This window comes from Mustela putorius, unplaced genomic scaffold, assembly GCF_011764305.1.
Source record: "Mustela putorius furo isolate JIRA1106 unplaced genomic scaffold, ASM1176430v1.1 tig00000487_pilon_pilon_pilon, whole genome shotgun sequence".
Lineage (NCBI taxonomy): Eukaryota > Metazoa > Chordata > Mammalia > Carnivora > Mustelidae > Mustela > Mustela putorius.
Genome location: NW_025421399.1, coordinates 1,048,345 through 1,070,796, shown reverse-complemented (window position 1 = coordinate 1,070,796; position 22,452 = coordinate 1,048,345). Strand labels below are relative to the sequence as shown.

Sequence of the window (22,452 nt, the reverse complement as noted above, 5' to 3'; positions counted from 1 at the left end):
CCCACAAATCACTTCCCTGGCTGGGGGCTGTACTACAAATCATGAAGGATCCCACCAAGGAACCATCCCAGAGACCATGGGGCTTAACTGTGCAGCATACCTGCGGGGAAACTGAAGCTTCCTGAGGCTGTGAAGCTGGCCCAAGGGCCCACAGCACCTCCTACTTAACATGGCCTCAGTTGCTAAGTCTTCAGCCCTGCCTCTGAATTATTTCTGGATTCCATGTACCCCCATCGACCCCACGACTCCTTCCTACTAAAACTTCCCATGGCTTCCTAGTGTCCACTGGACTGAGACCAAACAGCCAAGCCTGTAAGACTCTTTGACCCACCCTGGGCCTCACTTACCTGTCCAGCCACCTCCCCCCCGGCCTGGGACTGAAGCTTCAGCTCTAACAACCACACCCTACTATCCCACAGGAGCTAACCACCATCACCTCAAAGTCTTTGCTCAACTTGTGCCTCCCGTGGCAATGCCTTCTCCCCAACCTTCCCTGATGGAAATCCACTTTGCATGTCAGGCCTTTCTGGGGCCTTTTCTCCCACTGAGCTATCACTACACCGGGTTGCCTCACCACCTGAACTTTGGAGCTCCAGGAAACCTGGGTCGTGTCCAATGCACACTGCTTCTACAGCGCCCAGTGCAGGGCCTGGCAGGGAGCAGGTCTTCAACAGACATGCCCCTTATCAAAGAGAGACTCTGCTTCGGAGCTGGCACGGTCCTTCCCCAGGGTGGCTCACTCCTGGCTGATAGTGAGATGGGACCCATCTCCGACTCCAAGCAGCCTGACCAGGAAGGAAACTGGGCAGGTCAGAGGACAGCACCAGGTTTGGCTGCTGTCCTTCCCCTGCCCAGGTTTAGTTTCCAAGATTTTCCACCTTGGAGGTTGGTGGAAGGGGTAGAGGGAAGAAGAAAGCTGGAGAGAAGGGAGAGGTGGCTAAGAAGTCTTTTCCATGAAGGAAGAGGGCCAAGGAGCCTGATAGACCCCAGGGGCAGCAACAAGGAGCAGAAGGGGGAGGCTAGCTGCCTGGCTGCCTACCCCCCCACATACACATGCCACATGGATTGTGGAGCTCACAGCTGCCTTTTCTCCTGCCCTCATTAACAGCTGCCCAGCACCCCCCTCATTGTCCCAGGCCAGTGCCCCAGGCAAGGCCTCTTTTGTGCTCCCAGATTCCTGGGTGCAAGGTGGCCTCATTAGTGCCCGGAGACCGCCCCATCTCCAGGGAGCAGGCGGACAGACAAGGGGGGTGCCAGGGGAACAGTGATCAAACTCCCGCTTCTGAGAGCCTTGGCGGCCATTCTTTGGGTCCAACCTGGAGACGGCCCCCCTGCAGGAGGCTAATCTTAGACATGCCTTTGTCTGGCCCCAGAGTGGACGCAAGTACCCGTCTGTCCCCCACCACCTCAGAGCACTATAAACCCTAGGCCCTTGATCAGGGGTCACAGTCAACAGCCTCAAAGTTCCTGGCTATTCGGACCACTGCTGACACCACCTTTCCTGGCTACCCCACTCTGAGCTCCAGACACCATGAATCCTCTCTCTACAAAGGTAAAGGCCGAGGGAGAGAGGGGTGACTCATCGTACCAGATGGGCAATGAGAATGCTTATTCAGGGGGCTGGAAAGAAGACTGAGGGCTCTGAGGCAGGGGACCGGGTGGAGTCTCAGTGGAGAGCGGGGTGCTAGCAGGGAACTGAGAGCTCGTGCCTCCAGGGCTGTTTGCACCTGTCTCATGTCCCCCTCCCGAAGCCTGCACTGTAGAAATGATTTAATACCGGTTCACAAGGGAGGAAGTTGTGTCCTCTTAGCGCACAAGTGCGAAGAGACAGAGTGCAGTTTCCCGGGAAAGGGAGAGTGCCACGTGGGACCTGCCAGTCGTTGACTTGCACGTGTTTGTCCAGGGAGGGACTATACAGGGCCTCTGTTTCCCCGAATGAACAAAGTTCTGGTTCAGACAGACTTACACATCTTGTTTTCAGGTATAGTGGTAAGCGCTTTAATGGGGGTACGAGGGACCAAGAGTACCCAGAAAAGAGGGATTCACTCTGCTGAGGGGGTCTCAAAGGACTTCCTGGAGGAGATGCTGTGCGGGGGCTTGAGAGAGGAGCCACCCTCCGTCCCCCGCAGGCAGCCTTGCTCCGCGGCGGAGAAACCAGCGAACACAGTAGGAGCGCAGGCGGGGAGGGGCGCCGAGCCAGCTGGGCGGGGCCTGGGCGTAGCGGCTGGAGGCGGGCGCGGCGGGAAGACCCCCAGCGCCTAGCCTCGGATCTCCCTAGGTCCCCTGGGCCGCCGTGACGCTGCTTCTGCTGCTGTTGCTGCCGCCCGCGCTGCTGTCGCCCGGGGCGGCCGCGCAGCCCCTGCCCGACTGCTGCCGCCAGAAGACGTGCTCCTGCCGCCTCTACGAGCTGCTGCACGGCGCGGGCAACCACGCGGCCGGTATCCTCACGCTGGGCAAGCGGCGGCCCGGGCCCCCAGGCCTCCAGGGCCGGCTGCAGCGCCTCCTGCAGGCCAGCGGCAATCATGCGGCCGGCATCCTGACCATGGGCCGCCGCGCAGGCGCAGAGCCAGCGCCGCGCCCCTGCCCCGGCCGCCGCTGTTCGGCGGCCGCTGCCGCCCCGTCTGCAGCGCCTGGAGGGCGGTCCGGGGTCTGAGCCCCTGATTGTGCCCTGACCTGGCCCTGCCCTCTCCTCGCTGCCCGCCAGGTGTTAGCCCCCCAAAAAGGGCAATAAAGACGAGTCTCTTAGTGTGGCTAGTCTCTGTTCTGTGTGGTCGCATCCCGTCCTGCAGGGGGCGTGAGAGTCCTTCGAACTATAAAGAGCCCGAGGGCCTAGAAGCCTCGCGCTGGGGCACCTCTGCTCTGGCGTTTTTGAGCTCTAAACACTGCAAGAAATCTTGGAAGGAAGCTCCGTGGCACCGAGAGGACATGTGCATACTTGGAGGGGAGGATGGGGAACAGACACAGCTCTCGATGCTCTGCTGGTCTCTGTATCTCGGCCTTTACAGACAGGGAAGGGAGGGAGAGCAAGGAAGGTTGCACAGAGGAGCGGAGTCTGGCCTGGAAAGGGATAGGAGCCGAGCTTGCCCCAAAGGCCAAGAATATAAGGTTCAACATGAATCTTCCAGAATGGCTGCTGCATGAGAGTTGATGGTGTGGGAACGGGGAAGCGCCGGAGGGGAGGCTGTCAGGTTCCTGCAGCCCGAGTTGTGAAGGCCCTCGCAAATCATCAGGTTTTACATTTCATTTTGTAGGTACCTGGGAGTCAGGAGAAGTTCTTAATCAGAGATGGGGTAAGGTTTTCCTGCAACTTTAACTGAATGCACCCTCCACCCCCAATTCACAGGTTGAAGTCCTAACTCCCTCCACCGCACTTCATAAGATGACCTTATGTAGAAATAGAGTCATTGTATATGTAAGTAAGATGCCGTCATCCTGGGGGAGAGTGGACCTCTAATCTGATATAACTAGTGTTCTTATAAAAAGGGGGATTTGGATGCACAAAAACGCACACAGGGAGAAACAATATGAACATAAAGACAGAGGTGGGTGATGCATCTATGAGCCAAGGAACACCTGAGATTGTCAGCAACCCACCAGAAGCTATGAGAGAGGTATGGAACAGATTCTCCTTCACAGCCTTCAGAGGAAACCAACCCTACCTTCTCTTGATCTTAGACTTCTATCCTCCAGAACTGAGACAATAAATTTCTGTTGTTTAAGCCGGTTTGTAGTACTTTGTTATAGTAGCTCTAGGAAACAATTATAACACCAAAATAGAGACACAGAAGGATGTAGCACTTTTAAGCAATCTAACAGCCCATATAATACCCAGCTCAGACTCTGGGGGTGAGGGTGAGGAGCACTGGCCCGAGATGAGTTTTGTCTATCTTCCCATTCTGGCTCCAGCTCATTCGCCCCAAGAAGCAGCCCCTCTAAGCCACCACACTCATCTGCCCTGTCATTTTCTGCTTTTGTAGTGAAAAAGTCCCATGGCTGTTCTCACATGGGTCCTTCTTGATGCTGTATTGGTTCCCTCTGGGAGATAATGGAGATCAAAAAGACCATCATTACACCTTTGGAGATTTGCAAACTGCTTCTGCCCACCTTGAAACTATCTTGTCTCCCATCTTGCCTCCAGTCTCTTTCCACCTCTTTAATGGCAGAAGAGAGAAGGAGGGTTAAATCAAGACGACAGGAAGAGAGAAATTGCTTTCCAACACACTCACTGTGTACCAAAACCATGTTTGATTATATTAAATTCTCACAACCGCATGAGGTGAAAATTATTAGCTCCATTTTACAGATAAGGAAAGTGAAGCTTGAAGAGGCTAAGTCATACAATCAGTGAGTAGCAGAACTGGCATTTTTACCCCATGTACTCCAAAGCTCTTTTCATCCATTCAGCTGCACTCAGAGGCAAAACTCGCCAGGGTGCACTATCCAAAATGAGACACAATGGAGGGTTAAGCCACTCTAGAAGTTGAGTTCTCAGTCTTCCTGCCGATCCTCCACCAACAAAACTAGTCTCTTTAACCCTTGCTGTCACATACTGGAGCTTAGGAAACTGGGGTGCTGCGAAATATCTTAACTCCAGCAGGCGGCACTGTGATCCAAACACCATTTCCAGCGTGGGCTGCGCGCGGGGAAACCCGTGGGGCGGAGCCACAAAGGAGTCGCCCGGGAACCACTCGTGGGGGCGTGGCCACCCCGGGGGGAGGGCGTGCCTGCCACCCAAGCCCCGCCCTACCTCTTGGGTCTCGGCTCCAGGTGGGCGTGCCCCGAATTCTCTCTGGGAGAGACACGCGTGGGCCGCTCCCCTCTGGGAGGAGGGCAGCGGAGAAGGGTGAGGGTGTCGCTGGCGGCCCCTCCCCTTGCGGGCCACGTGGCGGGCGCGGGCCGAGCCCGGGGGAAAGAACTTGGCCCGTGGGGAGGTGGGGGGACCGAGGCGGCGCCAAGCTGAGCCGAGAGCTGCGGGGTTCAGAGCAGAGAGGCAGCGGCGGCGCCGAGAGGAGGGGAGGAGGCAGGCGGGCGCATGGGGCGCCCCGGCCCCGCCGGCAGCGCGCCCCCTCCCGCCCCGCCGCGCTGAACGCCCCCAGCGCCGCGCCTCGAACCCCAGCCCCGAGGCCATGCCGGTCATGAAGGGGTTGCTGGCCCCGCAAAACACCTTTCTGGACACCATCGCCACCCGCTTCGACGGCACGCGTGAGTGGGGAGAGGCTGGGGCTGGGTGTTCGAGCTGGGGCCAAGTCAGCTTCGGCACCGGCGCGGGTCTACTGGATGTGTTGAGACCCGAGGCGGCGAGAGTGGAGTTGACCGTCTAGGAACTCCCGAAGCCGCAGGAAAGGAACAGGACAGGGAGTGCACTGCGAAGGGGGGCGGGGAAAGGGCTAAGAGTGCGGGGGGCTAAGGTTGGGGGTGTGACTGGAGTCAGGAAAGGCTCTTTGTGCCGCAAAACGGAGGAGAGGCCTTGTCAGCTGCCCGCTCCCGGGCAGAGCTCTGCTGGGGGAGTGTGTGGGTATCTGAGACGCAGAGGTGGAACGAAGTGGTCAGGCGCTCTGGAGTCTACTTCCAGAAGGCTCCAGCATCTCCTCCCCTCAGGAAAAAAAAAAAAGAAGAAGAAGAAGAAGAAGAAAGATAGAAAGAAAGAAAAAGAGAAAAAGAAAGAGAAAAGATCAGACTTCAGCAGCACCTAGCTTGGATTAAGGTCACGCGCCCCCAAATCTTGGCGCGTCTGAGTCTGAGGGAGGTGAGGCAGGCGGAAGGGGGTGGTCCGTGTGACGGAGGGAACTCTCTGCTCGCCCACCCCCAGTTTGGATTCCAGGTTCAGCACCTTGGACAGCCACACTCCTCGCTCCCAGTCTCTTCTCCCGCCTTTCCCTTTCCCTACTTTGGAGCAGAGCAATCTCCCTTTGCCCCCTTTGGGCTCCCTGGTCAGTATCTGGAAAGTGGGGGGAGCGATACTTGCGGGCGGAAATCGAGCCGCCCGGGCCCTAGCCGCCTCCCCCCTCAACCCCCCGCAGACACCTCCCTTGTTTCCATAGCTCCCATCACCGGGGCAACGGGCCCTGGGATGGAAGAAGGAGGCTGCTGCCCAGGGCCCAGAGCCTCCCAGGCACCTTCAGTCCCCATCAGCCTCTCCACTCCTACACACTCACCCCCTTAGCATCCAGCACTTGTTGTGTCTCAGACCCCTTCCCTCAGCTGAGATTCTGCCCCTCGATGGCACACAAAGTGCCCCTGTGGCTTCCACCCATTGGAGCCAGAGGAAGCCAGATCAGGTTCTGGTCATGGGGTTGCTGGACTAAAAAATTCCTTGCTCAATATGCTGTCAGACTTTGAGCACTGGGACAGACCCCCTGATATTACCTAAAGAGATGCTAAAAAGAGGACCTTTCCTGGAAGGCAGGGAATAAGGACACTACTCATCACTGTCTCCCTCCCCCACCAAAGGAGATTCGTGAGTTTGGATAATCTCCGTCTTCTGGTTTCCGATCAACAAAATGGGTGTGATATCACCAGAATCCGTGCCCTGTCTCCTTTCTAATAGGAGGACAGGATAGCGGCTATGCATGTGTTTTGAAAGCTGTGGGAACGTGGGGGAGTCATTTTACCTTCTCAGTGTAGCACTTAGTATATGTTAGGATTTGTTCTCCCTAGGTAACTTTCTCCCTATGGTAACTAGTGTAACTTTCACAACAGCCATATAGGGAAGATGTATTATGTCCCACTTTGCAGATAAGAAAGTTGAGGCACAGAAGAGTTCATTAACCAGTGTCCTAGGTTACAGTCAGAAAGTGGCAGAGGTGTCGTGCTGGAGCCCATGCCCAGCTCCCTTGTAATAGCTCACCAGCTTGAAGGGAGAGGGAAGGACAGTGTGACCTTCAACCCCCCCAGTAGTCCCTGTCCTGGTTCCAAGCCATCCTTAAGTCCTTGTCCTTTTCCTCTATCTCTTTTTACTCTCATTTCAGAATATCCCAAAGGGGATCCAGGAATCACAAGGAGGTCTGGGAAACTTCTAGCTCTGTGACCTCTGACCACAGTTTGGGGGAGGTACTACTCACCTTGAAGCTAAGATCCCCTCCTGGCCTTGACCTAACCTTGACCTCTTCTTCTCACAGACAGCAACTTCCTGCTGGCCAACGCACAGGGCCCACGGGGCTTTCCCATTGTCTACTGCTCTGACGGATTCTGCGAGCTCACAGGCTACGGCCGCACTGAGGTCATGCAGAAAACCTGCAGCTGCCGTTTCCTCTATGGTCCAGAGACTAGTGAACCAGCCCTGCAGAGGCTGCACAAGGCCCTGGAGGGCCATCAAGAGCACCGGGCTGAAATCTGCTTCTACCGAAAGGATGGTAAGGGGTAGTGGCCCGCCCTGCAGGCCTGCGCAGATCCTGGGCCATACACAGAGTCTGCTAGGCACAGTGGAAGACTGGATGCTGGCCCCATACTGCCACAAGCTAACTATGTGACCCTGAGGGCATCCCTGGTCCTCTCTAGGCTTCTCCCATCGGGAAGGGAAGGAGTCTGACATAATCTCTGGGGTTCTTTCCATCTGTAAACCTTTGCCAAGCCCTTTGATCATGCCCAGGAACCTTGGGTGATCAAAGGGAAGGGGTGCCATGGGCTGCTCACCCTCCCCCTCCATCTCTTCACATCTACAGGCTCGGCCTTTTGGTGCCTCTTGGACATGATGCCAATCAAGAATGAGATGGGAGAAGTCGTGCTTTTCCTCTTTTCCTTCAAGGACATCACTCAGAGTGGAGGCCCAGGACTTGGCTCCCCAGGAGGCCATGGGGACAGTAATCATGGTAACTGCAGGTCTGGGAAGGAGGCATGAATGGTCAGAGGTCCTTGCTGAGGGTCACACAAGACATCTCCCTATCTGGCTTCATGGGAGGTGCCCCCACTTATCTCTGCACCCTTCTTTCCAACAGAAAACTCCCTTGGCAGGAGGGGAGCCGGCTCGAGACTTCGATCTGCCAGGAGGCAAAGCCGCACTGTCTTACACCGCCTGGCTGGCCACTTTGGCCGCCGGCGCCAGGGAGGCATGAAAACCAATAATGTGAGTCCCAACATCTCCATCCCAGCCTCTCCCAGCTGTGATTCTGAGGCATCCTTGCTAATGTCTCCCTGTCTCTCTGATATCCCTCCAGTAGACTTGTCCCTCTGTCCACGCATTTCTCATGTACGACTTTCTGCTGTGTCCCATGTGCTCTCACATCTTCCAACCCCATCTCCCTTGCTTCCTTATGATTGATATTACTTTACTCTGACGATGTCATAAGGGCAGGGATCTAGGATCAAGTATATTAGCTACCTCTGAGTGACAGTGTTATCTCACGACGGTAGGGGTGAAATCACAAATTGTGATTCTAGGGAGAGAGCCCCCATTGGGGTCCTGGTATCTAGCCCTAGGACCCTGATAAAGCCACGGGATCGATTCTCCCATCTTCTGTGTAGTTTGTGGGGGCAACAGGGGATGGGATGTGCTGTGTCAGCCTCCCTTCATCTCTGGGATATCCTTATCCTCCACAGGGACCCTAGATTCCAAGTGAAACTTGAGGGAGAAGTTAATGACCCCTAGGGAGGTCTAAAGCATGTGTCTGACTTGTCATAATCTCCTTCTCAAGCAGGGTGAAGGTTAAGCCTTATAAATAACCGCCACAAAACATGATTGATCCAAAGGGGGCCCAAGCTGTAGGTTGGCAGAGGAAGGAAGTGTCAGGTGCCGGCCCCTGAACCCCTCTCCCACACCTTCCATCTCCTCTCATGATCATGCCTGGAGCACTCACTCCCCCCTGCCCCCTCCCCTGCCTCTTCCTTCCCTAAGCTTTGGCTCCCCTTTCCCTTAAATGTCCCCAACCGCCACCCCTCTCCCCCTAGAACGTGTTTGAGCCAAAGCCATCAGTGCCCGAGTACAAGGTGGCCTCCGTGGGGGGGTCCCGCTGCCTCCTCCTCCACTACAGCGTCCCCAAGGCCGTGTGGGACGGCCTCATCCTCCTCGCCACCTTCTACGTCGCGATCACCGTCCCCTACAATGTCTGCTTCTTGGGCGACGACGACACCCCCATCACTTCCCGACACACCCTTGTCAGCGACATCGCCGTGGAGATGCTCTTCATCCTGGGTCAGATCCTCTGCCCTGCATACCCTGGCGGGTGGGCTGGGGGAACCCACACATCTAAGCTTTGCTCCGTCCTGAGCCTGCAGGACCCTGGTATTCAGAGCCCAACCTTTTCTGGGTCTTTAAGTCCTAATGGTCCATATGCCCTGAGCCCGAACCCTTCAGCCTTTAGACCACTCCTCCCTGAAGAGCGGCCAGAAGCCCAATCTGCCTTCCCCATTTCTGCCTCCAATTCCATTCTGGGTCTCGGGCTTATTCCCAGCTTACTCAAAGCCCCTTAGTAACAGCCTCTTGTACCCCCAGATATCATCCTGAACTTCCGCACCACCTATGTGTCCCAGTCTGGCCAGGTGGTCTCTGCTCCTCGTTCCATTGGTCTTCACTACCTGGCCACCTGGTTCTTTGTTGACCTTATTGCTGCTCTGCCATTTGACCTGCTTTATGTCTTCAACATCACCGTGGTGAGTGACCCCTGTCCCACCTTGCCGCCCAGCCTCCCAAATTCAGCACAGCATCTTCCACTAAGGGACCGACTCCAACCAAGACTCAGCCCTACCCATCCGTCCAGCTGCAAATAGTTGTCAGGCACCTGCTGTGGGCCAAGCCCCGTGCTAGCTGCTCAGAAGGAGCTGGGAGGGTCTGTGCTCTCAGGGAGCTCAGCTCACAATCACTGAGGGAAGCTGAGACAAATGAAAAGCTAACTAGGGCTACCAGGGCGGCGTTGGTCTGATGCCAAATGAGTGGTACTTTTCACATTTTTATTTAACAAACAACTGATGAGCATTTAGCTGTCTGCAAAGCACTGTGTGGAGCATGGTCACTGTGCGGAAAAGGGACAAGGATTCAGCCTCCAGGCAGCTAAGCTGGTGAGGGGGCAGGACTGTTGGAGGGGAGAGCAGGAACAGAAGAGGTGAATGGAGAGGAAGACGCGGCCCAGGTATTGCTGGGGGCTGGGCATGGAGCTAGCTGATCCTGGAGTTCCAGGCAGGAAAGTGGGCATGCGTGAAAGTAATCTGATGCTCTGAAATCTAGCCAGCACCTGGGAGTCCAAAGCACTCCAGCTGGAAAAAAGGCTCAGGTGATCTGGGAAGGGTTCCTGTGGGAGATAGATCAGGGCTAGACCTTAGACAGAGAGCAGGATTTGGCTGGCAGGGGATGGGGAGAGAGCATCTGGGGGGAACATAGTAAGCCAAGACAAGGAGGTAGAGGCTGTGGGGTGGGTTTGGACGCAGAGAGTGCCAGGACCTGGGTCCTCCCTTCTCCCCGGGGAATGCCTGGAGGTACCCTGGGTGGTCAGCTCTGCACTCAGCCGGTAGATCATAGGTGCTCTCAAGTCCAGGGTGAGGGAGTCCCACCCTGTGTCCCCAGACTCCCTTGGCTGTTGGGTGGGGAGGTGGAAAGCAGTTTCCCTGTGCGCTCCTCTCTCTGCCACACTCAGCTATAGCAGGAAACCACCTACACGCAGCCGGATTTAACTAGCCGCCAACGGGCTGTGGGCCTCTTCTCCTGGCTGTGTACACGTGTGTGCACGCTCCCACACACGTGCATGTGTGTGTGTCTGCCCTGGGACTCCGGCCACTCGGAGCAGAGCACCCCACCCCTCCCTAGGAGCGCACTCTCCCATCCCATGCCCACGAGGCTGTGTCAGCGGGCAAACAACTGTCCCTGGGGAGTGGGAGAGTGGCAGATGGGCTCCTGTTCCTCTTCCCCAGCAGTCCCCCTCCTCTGGTACCTTCAGGAACACTTTTCACGTACTAAGTCCTTTCTCGCACATCATCTCATAGGTGTCTCCCAGTAACCCCTCAGGGCAGATTCTCTTTTTCAGAGGTAGATACAAAGGCTCAGAGAGGTTAAACAGCTTGCCACAGGTCACACAGCTAGCAGTAGCAGGCAGGAGACTGGAACCAGGTTTCCAGACTCCTAGTCTATTCCTTGTTCCATGACACCACCCCACTTCCCAGGAACACAAGGCCCCCGAGTGGATGATGTAGCATAAGGGGAGATCAGGAGCAGTACTGGGCTGGGGGGAGGTAGGGCGAAGAGAGAGGATGAGTGGGCAGAGCTGTGGACTGGAAGGAGCCGAGCCCGGGACACAAGCAAAAGGAGAGCGAGGGCCCCAGGAGAGTGAGGCACAGGGCCTGGTGACTAGATGCAGCCCTGAAGGATTCAAGTCTGGAGGCAGAAGCTCTGGGAGCTGGGGGCAGGCGTTAAGCCCTGGAGACGGTCCATGTGGGGGAAGCAGGGCCACCTCCTTCCCAGCTCCTTCACCTAAAATTAGAGAAAAGGACAGGAGGTGGCTCAGGAGCTGGGTAGGGCCAAGACTACGGGGGACGTTGCTAGAGGCTTCTGGAAGGGCCTTCCTACTAAGTTCCCCAGGTGCTGCCCTAGAGCCCCTAGCCCTTGCTTCCAAGTTGCCCCCACCCAGAGTACCTGCTCCTCATCTCTAAAATTTGGAGGGCTAATTGAAGTATTAAAGACCACAGTGAAAACAGTCATAGTGGTAATATTGGTAACACTTACAAGCTGCTTACTAGTGCCATGAGTAATCACCCCCTGACCCAGCCCCACAAGGGCTAAGACCTCAAAGCCCAAAGCCGAGGCTCCCTCAATTCCTGGTCTCCTTTCCTCAACATTCCGGCATGCCCCTCTCATTTGCAGCTGACCCAGCCTGGGAACAGCCCCTAACCTTCCCCGGTCCCCAGGACACTGCCTGTTCCCACTCTCCCTTGTCTCGAGGGATGGCTCCCTTCACAGATGCTGGCATTGCCAACAACCAGTTCTTGTCCACAGCTGATTGCGCTTAGGTCTCCGGATGTGTCCAGCAGGGCCCAGAGCTCATTCCCTACCTCCGACCAGGACTTGCTTTTTCACCAGCCCATGCACGGTGCTAGAGGCAGCACAGCACAAAATGGACTTGGGTAGCCACTCAGATGGCAGTCCCAGCTCCATCATTTCCTTGGTGTATGACCTTAAGCAAATCACTAGCTTCTCTGAGCCTTAGTTTACTCATCTGCAAACTGGGAACGATGATGATAATTGAACTGAAGGCACGAGTTTTTCACGAGGATTATAAATGCTTAGCCCAGTACCTGACACATACGGCAAGTACATATATAAGTACGCACATAGTTATGTATTAGCCTTTTTTTTTTTAAGATTTTATTTATTTATTTGACAGACCGAGATCACAAGTAGGCAGAGAGGCAGACAGAGAGAGAGGAGGAAGCAGGCTCCCTGTTGAGCAGAGAGCCCGATGCAGGGCTCGATCCCAGGACCCTGGGATTATGACCTGACCTGAAGGCAGAGGCTTAAACCCACTGAGCCACCCAGGCACCCCTGTATTAGCCTTTATGAGCTTTAGTATTACTCTCTCCCCTCTGCATTCCCTGGCCACTTTCTCAGGACAGCAGGGCCGTTTTTCCTGCTGCAGCTTCCCCTGGTTCCAGGGCATCTGGTGACAAGGCGCTGGGAGGGGCCGTGGGGAGCTCTGAGGAGGTGTGCCTGCTGACAGCCTCCCCCGCCACACTCCCACAGACTTCGCTGGTGCACCTGCTGAAGACTGTGCGGCTGCTGCGGCTGCTGCGGCTGCTGCAGAAGCTGGAGCGCTACTCCCAGTGCAGCGCGGTGGTGCTCACCCTGCTCATGTCCGTCTTCGCGCTCCTCGCCCACTGGATGGCCTGCGTCTGGTACGTCATCGGGCGCCGGGAGATGGAAGCCAATGACCCGCTGCTTTGGGACATCGGTGAGCCGCCGACCCCAGGCTTCCACGGATACCCATCCGCCAGCCCTGTCCACACAGGCCCCCAAGCTGATGCCTCCCCCTGCACCACACCCACCACTCCACAGTCTACCTTCCATGCAACAAACGTGCATGGAGCTCCTTCCAGGTCGGGCGTGGAAGTACCTGAGTTGAAGACCAAGGGTCTGCCTTGGGCTGACCTCACAGCCTACTGGCAGGGGAGCCAGGCCAGTGACAGGCAATCAAAAGAGTATTGGAAACACTCCGATGGTGGGGAGGGCGTTTGGGGCAGAGGGAGCAATGCCCTGCCTGGACCCTTTCAGTGGCTCTGCGCTGCCCTCAAAATCAAGTCCACACTTGGCCCGCACCTGTGCAGCCCTGCAGCCTTCTCTCGCCCCACCTGGCCTCCCCTTCTCCCCTGCGCCCTGTGCCGCAGCCACGCTGGCCTCCTTCCAGCACGCAGATGTACTGCTTTCTCACAATGGCCTTGAACAGTGTTTTCCTCTCGGGAACCCTCTCCCTCCTTTCTTCCCCTAGGTGACTTTTCTAGTCCTTGCAATCCCCACTAAAATGCTCTGTCCTAATGGAGCCCTTTAAGAACCATAACGCCCACCCCCGACTAGTCCCCGCAACTGGGTTGGCTCTCCCCAACCCATTATGCCTTATTGTTCCTTTTTAGTAGTTCACTGCCCATCTGCAATGTATTTCATGTGTCTCTCCCCTCCAGACTGTAAGTTCCACCAGCACCCTGCACCCAAGGGGTGCTCAGTAAACTACTTGAGAGTCCTCCCTCAACCAGTCAGCAGCTTAGCCCTGCTTTCTGCAACTGTAACCAGCTCACTGTGGGGAGTCCCAGGCCCAGGCTGCTCCTCACATTTCCTGTGCCTGTGGGTGCAAACCTCCCCTAGCCTCTGTAAATACTTGCCCAAGGTCAAGCACAGGCAGCTCAAGGAAGGCCAGCGGAGCTGGCCTGGGCAGCTGCTCAGGGAAAGCCAGCTCTCTGCTGGCCAGGGCAGCTGCTCCTTGCCTCCCTCCACCCTCCAGGCTGGTTGCACGAGCTGGGCAAGCGGCTGGAGGAGCCCTACGTCAATGGCTCGGCCGGCGGCCCGTCGCGGCGCAGCGCCTACATCGCTGCCCTCTACTTCACGCTGAGCAGCCTCACCAGCGTGGGCTTCGGCAACGTGTGCGCCAACACCGACGCCGAGAAGATCTTCTCCATCTGCACCATGCTCATAGGCGGTGAGGCCGGGCCTGCCAAGCCCCAGGGTGGCCCTGCTAAGCCCCGCGTGCAGATGGGGAAACGGGCTCAGAGAAGGCAAGATGTCCACCCACGTCCAGACAGTCGTACATTCATTCATTTATAGCCGTTTCCTCAGCATCTACTACATGCTGGCCCCTGGGGTGGGAGGGACGCAGGGGCATGCCACAAAACAGGTGTAGCCTCTTGCGAAGAGGGTGGGAAACCCAAGTCATGACCTAGTTGGGGGGAGGGGGCAGGAGAGGAGCCTCAGGTCTGGCCCCTCCCTGCCCCCACCCAAGCCCACTGGCTCTCCTGCCCCTCCTTCTCCGGGAACCCAGATCCGTGGAGGGCAGGGTGGGTTTGGGGGTGCGGGAGGAGGCTGTGGGGGGCGGCGTCCCTCACGGGCTGCCCGCTGCCGCCGCTGCAGCGCTGATGCACGCCGTGGTGTTCGGGAACGTGACGGCCATCATCCAGCGCATGTACTCGCGTCGCTCGCTCTACCACAGCCGCATGAAGGACCTCAAGGACTTCATCCGCGTGCACCGCCTGCCGCGGCCGCTCAAGCAGCGCATGCTCGAGTCCTTCCAGACCACGTGGGCCGTCAACAGCGGCATTGACGCCAACGAGGTAGTGCGCGGGGATCCCGCGGTGGAGGCCGACAGGGTCCTGGGAGGCGGGGGAGGGGGAGGCAGGGCGCGGGGGCGCGCACCCACCAAATCCACATCCCTCTCCCTTTGCAATAGAAGCGCAGGAGCTGAAAGGGAGCTCAGGCCTCAGCTAATACCATCCGTCCCCCCACCCCAGCCCGCATTTCCTGAGCACTTGCTTTGGGCCAGCCTCTGTGCGGGACTGGAGAGCTCAGGAATCATGACACTCAGCCCTTGTCCTCAGGGAGACACCGGTTGGGGGAGGGAGGCAGACAGGTAAAAATAATGATAACAACAACAACACAGTGATTAGGACTCTGCGGGAGGGATGGTGGTTCCAATGAGGGGACCTTGTGTCTGGACCCCCACGAGTCAGGGAAGGTGGCACAGAAGAGGGGATTTGTGAAAGGCAAGAAGGAAATCAGCAGAGGCCATTCCAGGCAGAAAGAGCATTAGGAACCCAGGTCCGGGAACGACACAAAGAGGCTGGTGAGTGGCCTGGGGCTCTAGGAGGTGTTTCTGAGACTTGGAGCCATGGAACCTGGTGATCAGCTGGTGGCAGGAGAGGAGCTCAGAATGAGGCTGAGGTTCCTGATTTGGGCAGAGGGGTGTGATGGAGGCATGGCCGGAGGAAGGCTGGACTTAGGGGTGGAAACGACCAGGACGAGGGTGTAGTGCTTGTGGGAGATCCAGGTGGAGGCTGCTCCATAGGCAGGTGAAAACACAAGTTGAGACCCGTATGCAGGGCTCCGGGCTCACCAGGAGTAGGGAAGTCATGAAGCTGGTTGCTATGGTGCAGGAAGAATGTGGAAAGTTAGTAGAAGAGCCTGGGGAGGAAATGGAGACAAGAGGGAGAGGTCAGCAAGCCAGAGTGGCCTAGGGGGGCTCCGTAAGATGAGGATGGATCTGGGACCATTAAGTTTGATTCTCTGAAGGTCATTGGTAATGTTTAAGGCCTATGGTAAGCTTGCATCTTTACAGATGACGGAGGCCCAGAGAGAGCAAATGGATTGCCCAGGCTCCACAGGGATGTAGGGCAGAGCTGACTGCTAGTTTCCCGACTCCTGGCTGAAAGGTTGACCCACCAGGACTGGTCCTTGTGTGGGGCTGAGCGACCACACAATGAGTGTGTCTGCATGTAGTCAAGTAGTCATAGGCAGTGGACAGACAGGAAGAGACCTAGTCTCTGCTCCAGAACTTGGGTCGGGAGGTCCACACACAAGCAAAACTGAGGTCTTCCTGAAGGTCAGAAATGGGTCACCTCAAAGCAAAGGGCACATTGGAGCTCTCCCCTGGGAGACAGCTCAGGACATTTGTAGAACTCAAATAGCAGCCGTAGGGGGATGGCCAGAATGACCTATGCCCCTTATGCAGTTACTGCGTGACTTCCCAGACGAGCTGAGAGCTGACATCGCTATGCACCTGAACCGGGAGATCCTGCAGCTGCCACTGTTCGGAGCAGCGAGCAGGGGCTGCCTGCGGGCCCTCTCCCTGCACATCAAGACCTCATTCTGCGCCCCAGGCGAGTACCTGTTGCGCCGTGGGGATGCCCTGCAGGCCCACTACTACGTCTGCTCCGGCTCACTCGAGGTGCTTCGAGACAATATGGTGCTGGCCATCCTGGGTGAGGATCCCACCACCACCTATGACCTACCCTAGAACCTTGCCCTAGAGGCCTTGGGTGTGGCTGGGAATCTAGGGACTGGGCTACCCCTAGTGCATATGTGGAATTCCTGCTGAGGAGTCCTCTTTCCTGGTCCCTTCCTCCTACTACCATCCCTTTTGACCATACCCTCGGATTCTCCCCTACTCCCACTGGCCATCAACCCATCAACCCTCCCCCAGTGACTCTCCCCCATCTCAGTTGGTCCTTTCCCACTGCACCATCTCCCAACTCTACTGACCCTTCTCATGGACCCTCAACTCCATTGACCTTTACCCTTTAACTGACCTCTCTGGCCATTCTTTACTGATCATCCAGTTCCATTGATAACACTGACAGCCCCCACTGACTGTCTTCCAACTTCATCCGTCATTCTCCACTGACTTTTACCCACCTCCATTGGTTATTTCCACCAATCTTATTGATTGATCCGTCTTTGACCACCCTTCCAACACACTGACCATCCGTCAAATCCATTGAGCACCTTCCACTGATATCCTCTTGGTCCCTCTCCCCCAGCTGACTCTCCCCATCCCTTACCCACAGGGAAGGGGGACCTGATTGGGGCAGATATCCCTGAGCCGGGGCAGGAGCCTGGGTCAGGGGCAGGCCCAGGCTACGTGCTGAAGACCAGCGCTGACGTGAAGGCACTGACCTACTGTGGCCTGCAGCAGCTGAGCAGCCGAGGGCTGGCTGAGGTCCTGAGGCTCTATCCTGAGTATGGGGCTGCCTTCCGGGCTGGCCTGCCCCGGGACCTCACCTTCAACCTGCGCCAGGGCTCTGACACCAATGTATGTAGACCCCCTATGGCTTCCATCTCCTCTGAGGTCCCCTCCTTCAGAGCAGACCTCCCCCTGCACCTCCTTCCATCCTGAGAAAATCCTTCCTCAGTCCCAGGCACCGCTTTCCCTTGTCCCTTCCATATTAACATATTTCACGCCCACCTGACCCTTCTCCATTGGCCATCACCCAATCCCATGGACCATCTCTCACCGCTTCTACTTCCAACCCTTCCGACCCATCATCTCCTGTTGGCTCCCCTCCCCCGCACCCATCCTCACTCCAGACTCCTCAGAGGGCCCTCGCTTTGGGAGCAGACCCCTTGTGGGCTCCTCCTCTGTCAAGTCCCTCTCTGAGCTGGCACATCATCCCCCCCGGTTTCCTCCTCTGCCCTCACCAGATACGTCCGGAGCCCATTTTGGCTTAGGCTCTGGGGCTTTGTCTTTCCCTGCTTTTCAGATTGACTTTGCCCCTCAGACGTCTCTGAGCTGGAGTTGGAGGGTATCTCTGACTCAGTTCCACAGAAAGGCCCCACATTCTCAGAGCCCACAGCACCGATGGGTAGGACTAGGAAGTGCTGCGGCAGGCGAGGGGGGAGGTGTCAGTCAGCTTGAACCCCCCCTGTGTCCCCGCAGGGCCTCAGCCGCTTTTCCCGGTCTCCTCGCCTCTCCCAGGTAACGCCACCTTCCTGGGTCGGGTTGAAGTTGTGTGGGGAGAGTCTGGGAGCTGGGGGCCCCTTCCCTTGGCTCCTTTGCTGCCCGGAGAAGGGAGGGGGATGGGGAGCGGCATCTGCCAGTGAAGGCTGTTGCTCAATGAAGGGGCCTATTGTTCACTGTCCTGACACCAACTGCCCTCTGCCCACAGCCCCGCTCGGAAAGCCTTGGCTCCTCCTCAGACAAGACCCTGCCATCCATCACAGAGGCTGAGACCGGGGTGGAGTCTGGGGGTGGTTCTAGACCCCGCCGGCCCCTCCTGCTGCCCAACCTCAGCCCAGCACGACCCCGGGGCTCCCTGGTCAGCCTCTTGGGCGAGGAGCTGCCCCCATTCTCAACCCTTGTCTCCTCCCCTTCCCTGTCCCCAACCCCTTCCCCTGCCTTGGCTGGCCGGGGCCACAGCCCCTCCCCTCATGGCCCCCCCAGGGGCTCTGCTGCTTGGAAGCTCCCTCAGCTTCTCATTCCCCCACTGGGAACATTTGGACCTCCGGACCTCAGTCCCCGGTGAGACACCAGCCTCCCCTGCCTTCCCCATACCCCTGCTGGCTTCCAGAACCTTCTCTGGGCTCTGTCCCCAGCATTCCAACTAGAGCTTGTCCAGTGCTCGTCCTGTCTCTGCCTCATCTGTCCATCCGCCCTTCCTGATCCACCCACACTTGCAACCCCACCCTTTGTGACCGCGGCTCCTCTCCAGCTCCCTGGCACTGCTGTCCCCGGTTACCCTCTGCCTGCTCTGCTCTGGCCCTTGCCCTCTCCCCACGGGACTGATGATCACTGCCTCCCATCCCAGGATAGTGGATGGCATCGAGGACTCTGGCAGCACAGCGGAGGCCCCCACATTCCGGTTCAGCAGGAGGTCTGAGCACCCTAGGCCCTGCTCACAGGCCCCTCCTTCAGGTAAGGGCCAGCCATAGACTTCATGTCTCAGTCACCCGTTCTTCCGCCATCCACCCATCCCTTCATCCAGCCCATTCCACACGTAGTAAGGGTCGACCAGGTACTGGGCTCTGTGCTGGGCATACACAGATAAGCCGGACTTGCCCTACATCCTCAGTGAGCTCCCAGTCTGGTGGGAGACACAACTGTGTCCTCGGATAAATGATTCCAGAGCAGGGTGTTAAGTACCATGACTGAGGCAAGAGCAAGGCTCTGAGGTAGGAGAAGAGGACACGTCTAACCCTCCTTCTTAGAGGAGGGGACACTTGTGGTGGGTCTTAAAGGTCGGGTGGGAGTTTGAGAGGTGGCGCAAGGCCGTTGCTGGAAGGCATATAGGCCGGAGAGAAGAGCACCTCGTGTTTAGGTGCTAAATAGAAGCTTCTGGGTATAAAGCTGGGGCAGGGGTGGAGGAAGGCTAGGGAAGTTACAGGGCCTTGTAACCAGCCTGAAGAGTCTGGATTTTCCATCATCCTGAGCCCAGAGCTCACTCTTCCCTTATTCTCTGCCCGCCGGGCCCAGGCTCTAGACTCCTGTTTCCCACACTCGCCCTGCATTCCTTTACCCTTTTCTGCCTGCAGGGACCAGGCCCAGCCAGGAACTGGCCACGGAGGCTGAGGAGATGAAAGAAAAGGTCTGCAGGCTGAACCAGGAGGTGGGTAGGGACTGGTTCCTCCCCTTTGACCTTGGAAAATATCATCTTGGGAGATTTGCCTCATAGAAGAACATTTCAGGGCTTAAACCTAGAGTCCTGAGTTCACATATTTACAGTAGCTGGGTGACCTTGGGCAAGTCCCATAATGACCCTGTACTTCAATTTCCTTGTCAAAAAATGGGGAGAAGAACCTGTTTTTGCCAGAGTGGTTGAGGATGAGGTAGGAGTGGACCCGTGCCCGGCTAGTCCCTGGTCCACTGGGAGCCCTCATTGACTGCTGCTTCCCTTTCTTCCCAGCTGCTTCAAGCCTTCCCTCCTTCCACGACCTTGGCATTCTCTCCTTTAGGGACCTGCCCCCTACCAAGTCCCTTTCCTACTCCAGCCCTGGGAAGTGGATGCTCAGCAAACCTAGGGGGCAGAGGACGGGGGGCGGGGGGGCCCGAGAGGCCTTCAGCCCTGGGGGAGCTGGATCTTAATGTCTGAACCCTGGTCAGGAAGAGCCCAGATCTTGTGCAGCAAGGCTCTGCCTCTGCTTGCTCCCTGGGGATCTCTGAGCTGTCACCAGGGCACTGCCAGGCCCAACCCTTTGGGAGCGGGCCTTCCCTGGGTTCTGGTAAACATCGCAGGCATCCCAGGAGGGCAGCCCCTGGGCTGGGCGGGCCCTAGGGTTGGGGGCGGGACCAGGGCCTGGTTTGGCCACCTGGAGGGCCAGTCCTGCTTGGGTCAGAGTGGTTCCCACACTTGAGTGTCTGTCAGCACTTGTAAGATGTGGACTCTGTGCATCACCCAATTCGGAGTATCTGGGGTAGGGCCCAGGAATCTGCATTTCGACAAATTTCTCAGTTGATTCTGTACTCCCTGAATAGACTAGCAAAGCACTGAATAGACACACTTGGGCATGTGTGCTGGGATAGCCCGAGACTAAGCTTGTGTCTGTCACCTCCAGCTTTGTGGCCTCTTCGAGGCCTGCTTTTCTGCCTCTTGTAAAAGTAAGGGTGGGGTGGGGCGGTTGTTGGAATAGCCACTGTTCCAAATCCTGGAAAGCATCTGAGTGTTTCATCTCGACAAAGAGAACCCCTGCCCTGCCCTTTTTCTTGGGGTGGCTGTGAACAGAAGTGGCTGGGAAAGTTTTGTAAACTGTTGGGGGAGTGTGTATCTAGGAGAGTGATGGTTGTTGTGACACCTGGGGAACCACTGGTTATGTTCCAACAGATCTCCCGTCTCAACCAGGAAGTGTCTCAGCTGAGCCGGGAGCTTCGACACATTATGGGCCTGCTACAGGCCAGGCTGGGTCCCCCAGGCCACCCAGTAGCCTCAGCTCGGCCCCCAGACCCACCTGGTCCCCAGCCAAGGCCTCCGTGCATTTCTCCATGTCTATCTGGACCACCACCTAGCCTCCAGGATACTACTCTCGCTGAGGTCCACTGCCCGGCCAGTGCGGGGACAGCAGAGATGGGAGCCACCCTTCCCAACCTGAGACCCTCCACGCTGTCCCCCTACCCCTCAGAGCCTGAGTCTCTGGGACCCTCCCCAGTGCCAGAGGCCTCACCTCTGACCCCACGCCTCATGCGACAGAGCTTTCGGTCCAGGCCAGACACGTTCCACTGACCCAGGCCCTAGGCCCAGGCCTGTCTGGGGTGGGCACTACTGCCTGCCCTCCAGGGAGGGGCTGGGCCCCTTGGCCTCCTGCCTCGGGTCAGCAGCCACCAGCTGGTCTGGTTGGCTCTGCATTCTCTGGACTTTTTTACAAAGCCTGGTCACTTCTGACCCTGTTCCCTTTTCCAAACCTTCCCCTGTCCTTCCCCTCTGTGAGGGGAGCCATCTGAGGCTGTGGAACCCAACAGGCATGAGACGGAATGCAGTGCCGATTAGGCCAGCAGATGACATGTCCTGCTTTCTCCCCAGGACCCGGAGGCAGGTAGATATGGGGGAGCATCCGGGGCTCAGGGAGGGTCCCCCATCCAGCACGGGAAGTGAAGGCTGAGGCAAGAGCTGGCTGGATCTTGGTGTCTAAGGCAAGAGGGACAGATTGCAGATTTCACTGCAGAGATAGCTTTGTGATATCGGGAGGGCTTCTGTCCCAGCCCCCCAGTCCCCTGGGCCCTGCTGGAGACCTTGGAAGCAATGTCACCTTGAGAGGGATAGGTCTCGATGGCTGGCATCTAAGCAACCCAAGACTCCTTAGACCTCCCACTAGCAGCCAGGGCTGGATGAGCCCACCTCATCCCTCAGCCCACACAGGAAACAAACGATGACCCCCAGATACGTATTCTTCAGTTCTTGTTGGTTATTACTTTCTTTAATAATATGAATGAGGGGGTGGATGGGAAAAAAAATAATAATATGAATGAGTTGCCGGCACTAAAAATCAGGAGAGTTCACATAAATATCCGGATAATCCAGCTTCTCTTAAAAAAACATGGGGAGTTCTGGCAGTCCTGGGCCAACATTCCACCTGGCAACAATCAGTGTGGTGTTGAGTGGCCACCATCATCTGGGGCCACTGGAGGTCATCTCCTGACACCGAGCTAGCTTCCCTCATTTGAATTCTTTGGTCTGTGTAGGTATATTTGGGTTTGCAGTTCCTGCCTTAGAGTTTCCTCCCAGGTTCCTCTGCTCCAGCGGGAGCTTTATGGGCCCAGCAGTGTCTGTTTCTACGCCTGGGCCTGTCAACATCTCCGTTTCTGTCTTTCTGCAGGCTGTCACTGAAGGTGGTCTCTTCTGTTGCCAGCAACTTCAAACAGTCCCCACAGCACTCTTTATCCCTCCCCCTGCACCAGAGCTCAGCCAAGCCTGTTCTTCCCACATCCAACACGGTCTCGCCCAGGACCCTGACTTCTCACATACCCACCCTGGTCCCCAACTCTCCTTTACCACCCAACACCCAGGGCTGACTTTTGGATAGGAAATAAATGCTTTATTTTTGTAGTTGTTGGCTGTGGATGTTTCTGGGGGTTG

General features: G+C 57.0%; 2 protein-coding genes across 2 annotated transcripts; both read left to right on the top strand.

The window, feature by feature from the left end:
* Positions 1-2,001: 2,001 nt before the first annotated feature.
* Positions 2,002-2,732, top strand: HCRT (hypocretin neuropeptide precursor). Its single transcript, XM_045080648.1, has 2 exons — positions 2,002-2,166; positions 2,279-2,732. The coding sequence occupies exons 1-2, from the start codon at positions 2,002-2,004 to the stop codon at positions 2,651-2,653; spliced, it is 540 nt and encodes a 179-aa protein (XP_044936583.1). The 3' UTR covers positions 2,654-2,732.
* Positions 2,733-4,784: 2,052 nt separating this feature from the next.
* On the top strand, positions 4,785-22,422 carry KCNH4 (potassium voltage-gated channel subfamily H member 4). Its single transcript, XM_004772704.3, has 17 exons — positions 4,785-5,202; positions 7,119-7,352; positions 7,662-7,808; positions 7,935-8,062; positions 8,884-9,127; positions 9,428-9,585; positions 12,659-12,866; positions 13,908-14,102; positions 14,531-14,730; positions 16,125-16,374; positions 16,960-17,204; positions 17,829-17,867; positions 18,058-18,410; positions 18,697-18,803; positions 19,421-19,494; positions 20,707-21,412; positions 22,193-22,422. The coding sequence occupies exons 1-16, from the start codon at positions 5,127-5,129 to the stop codon at positions 21,100-21,102; spliced, it is 3,054 nt and encodes a 1,017-aa protein (XP_004772761.1). The 5' UTR covers positions 4,785-5,126; the 3' UTR covers positions 21,103-21,412; positions 22,193-22,422.
* The last annotated feature ends 30 nt before the right edge of the window (positions 22,423-22,452 follow it).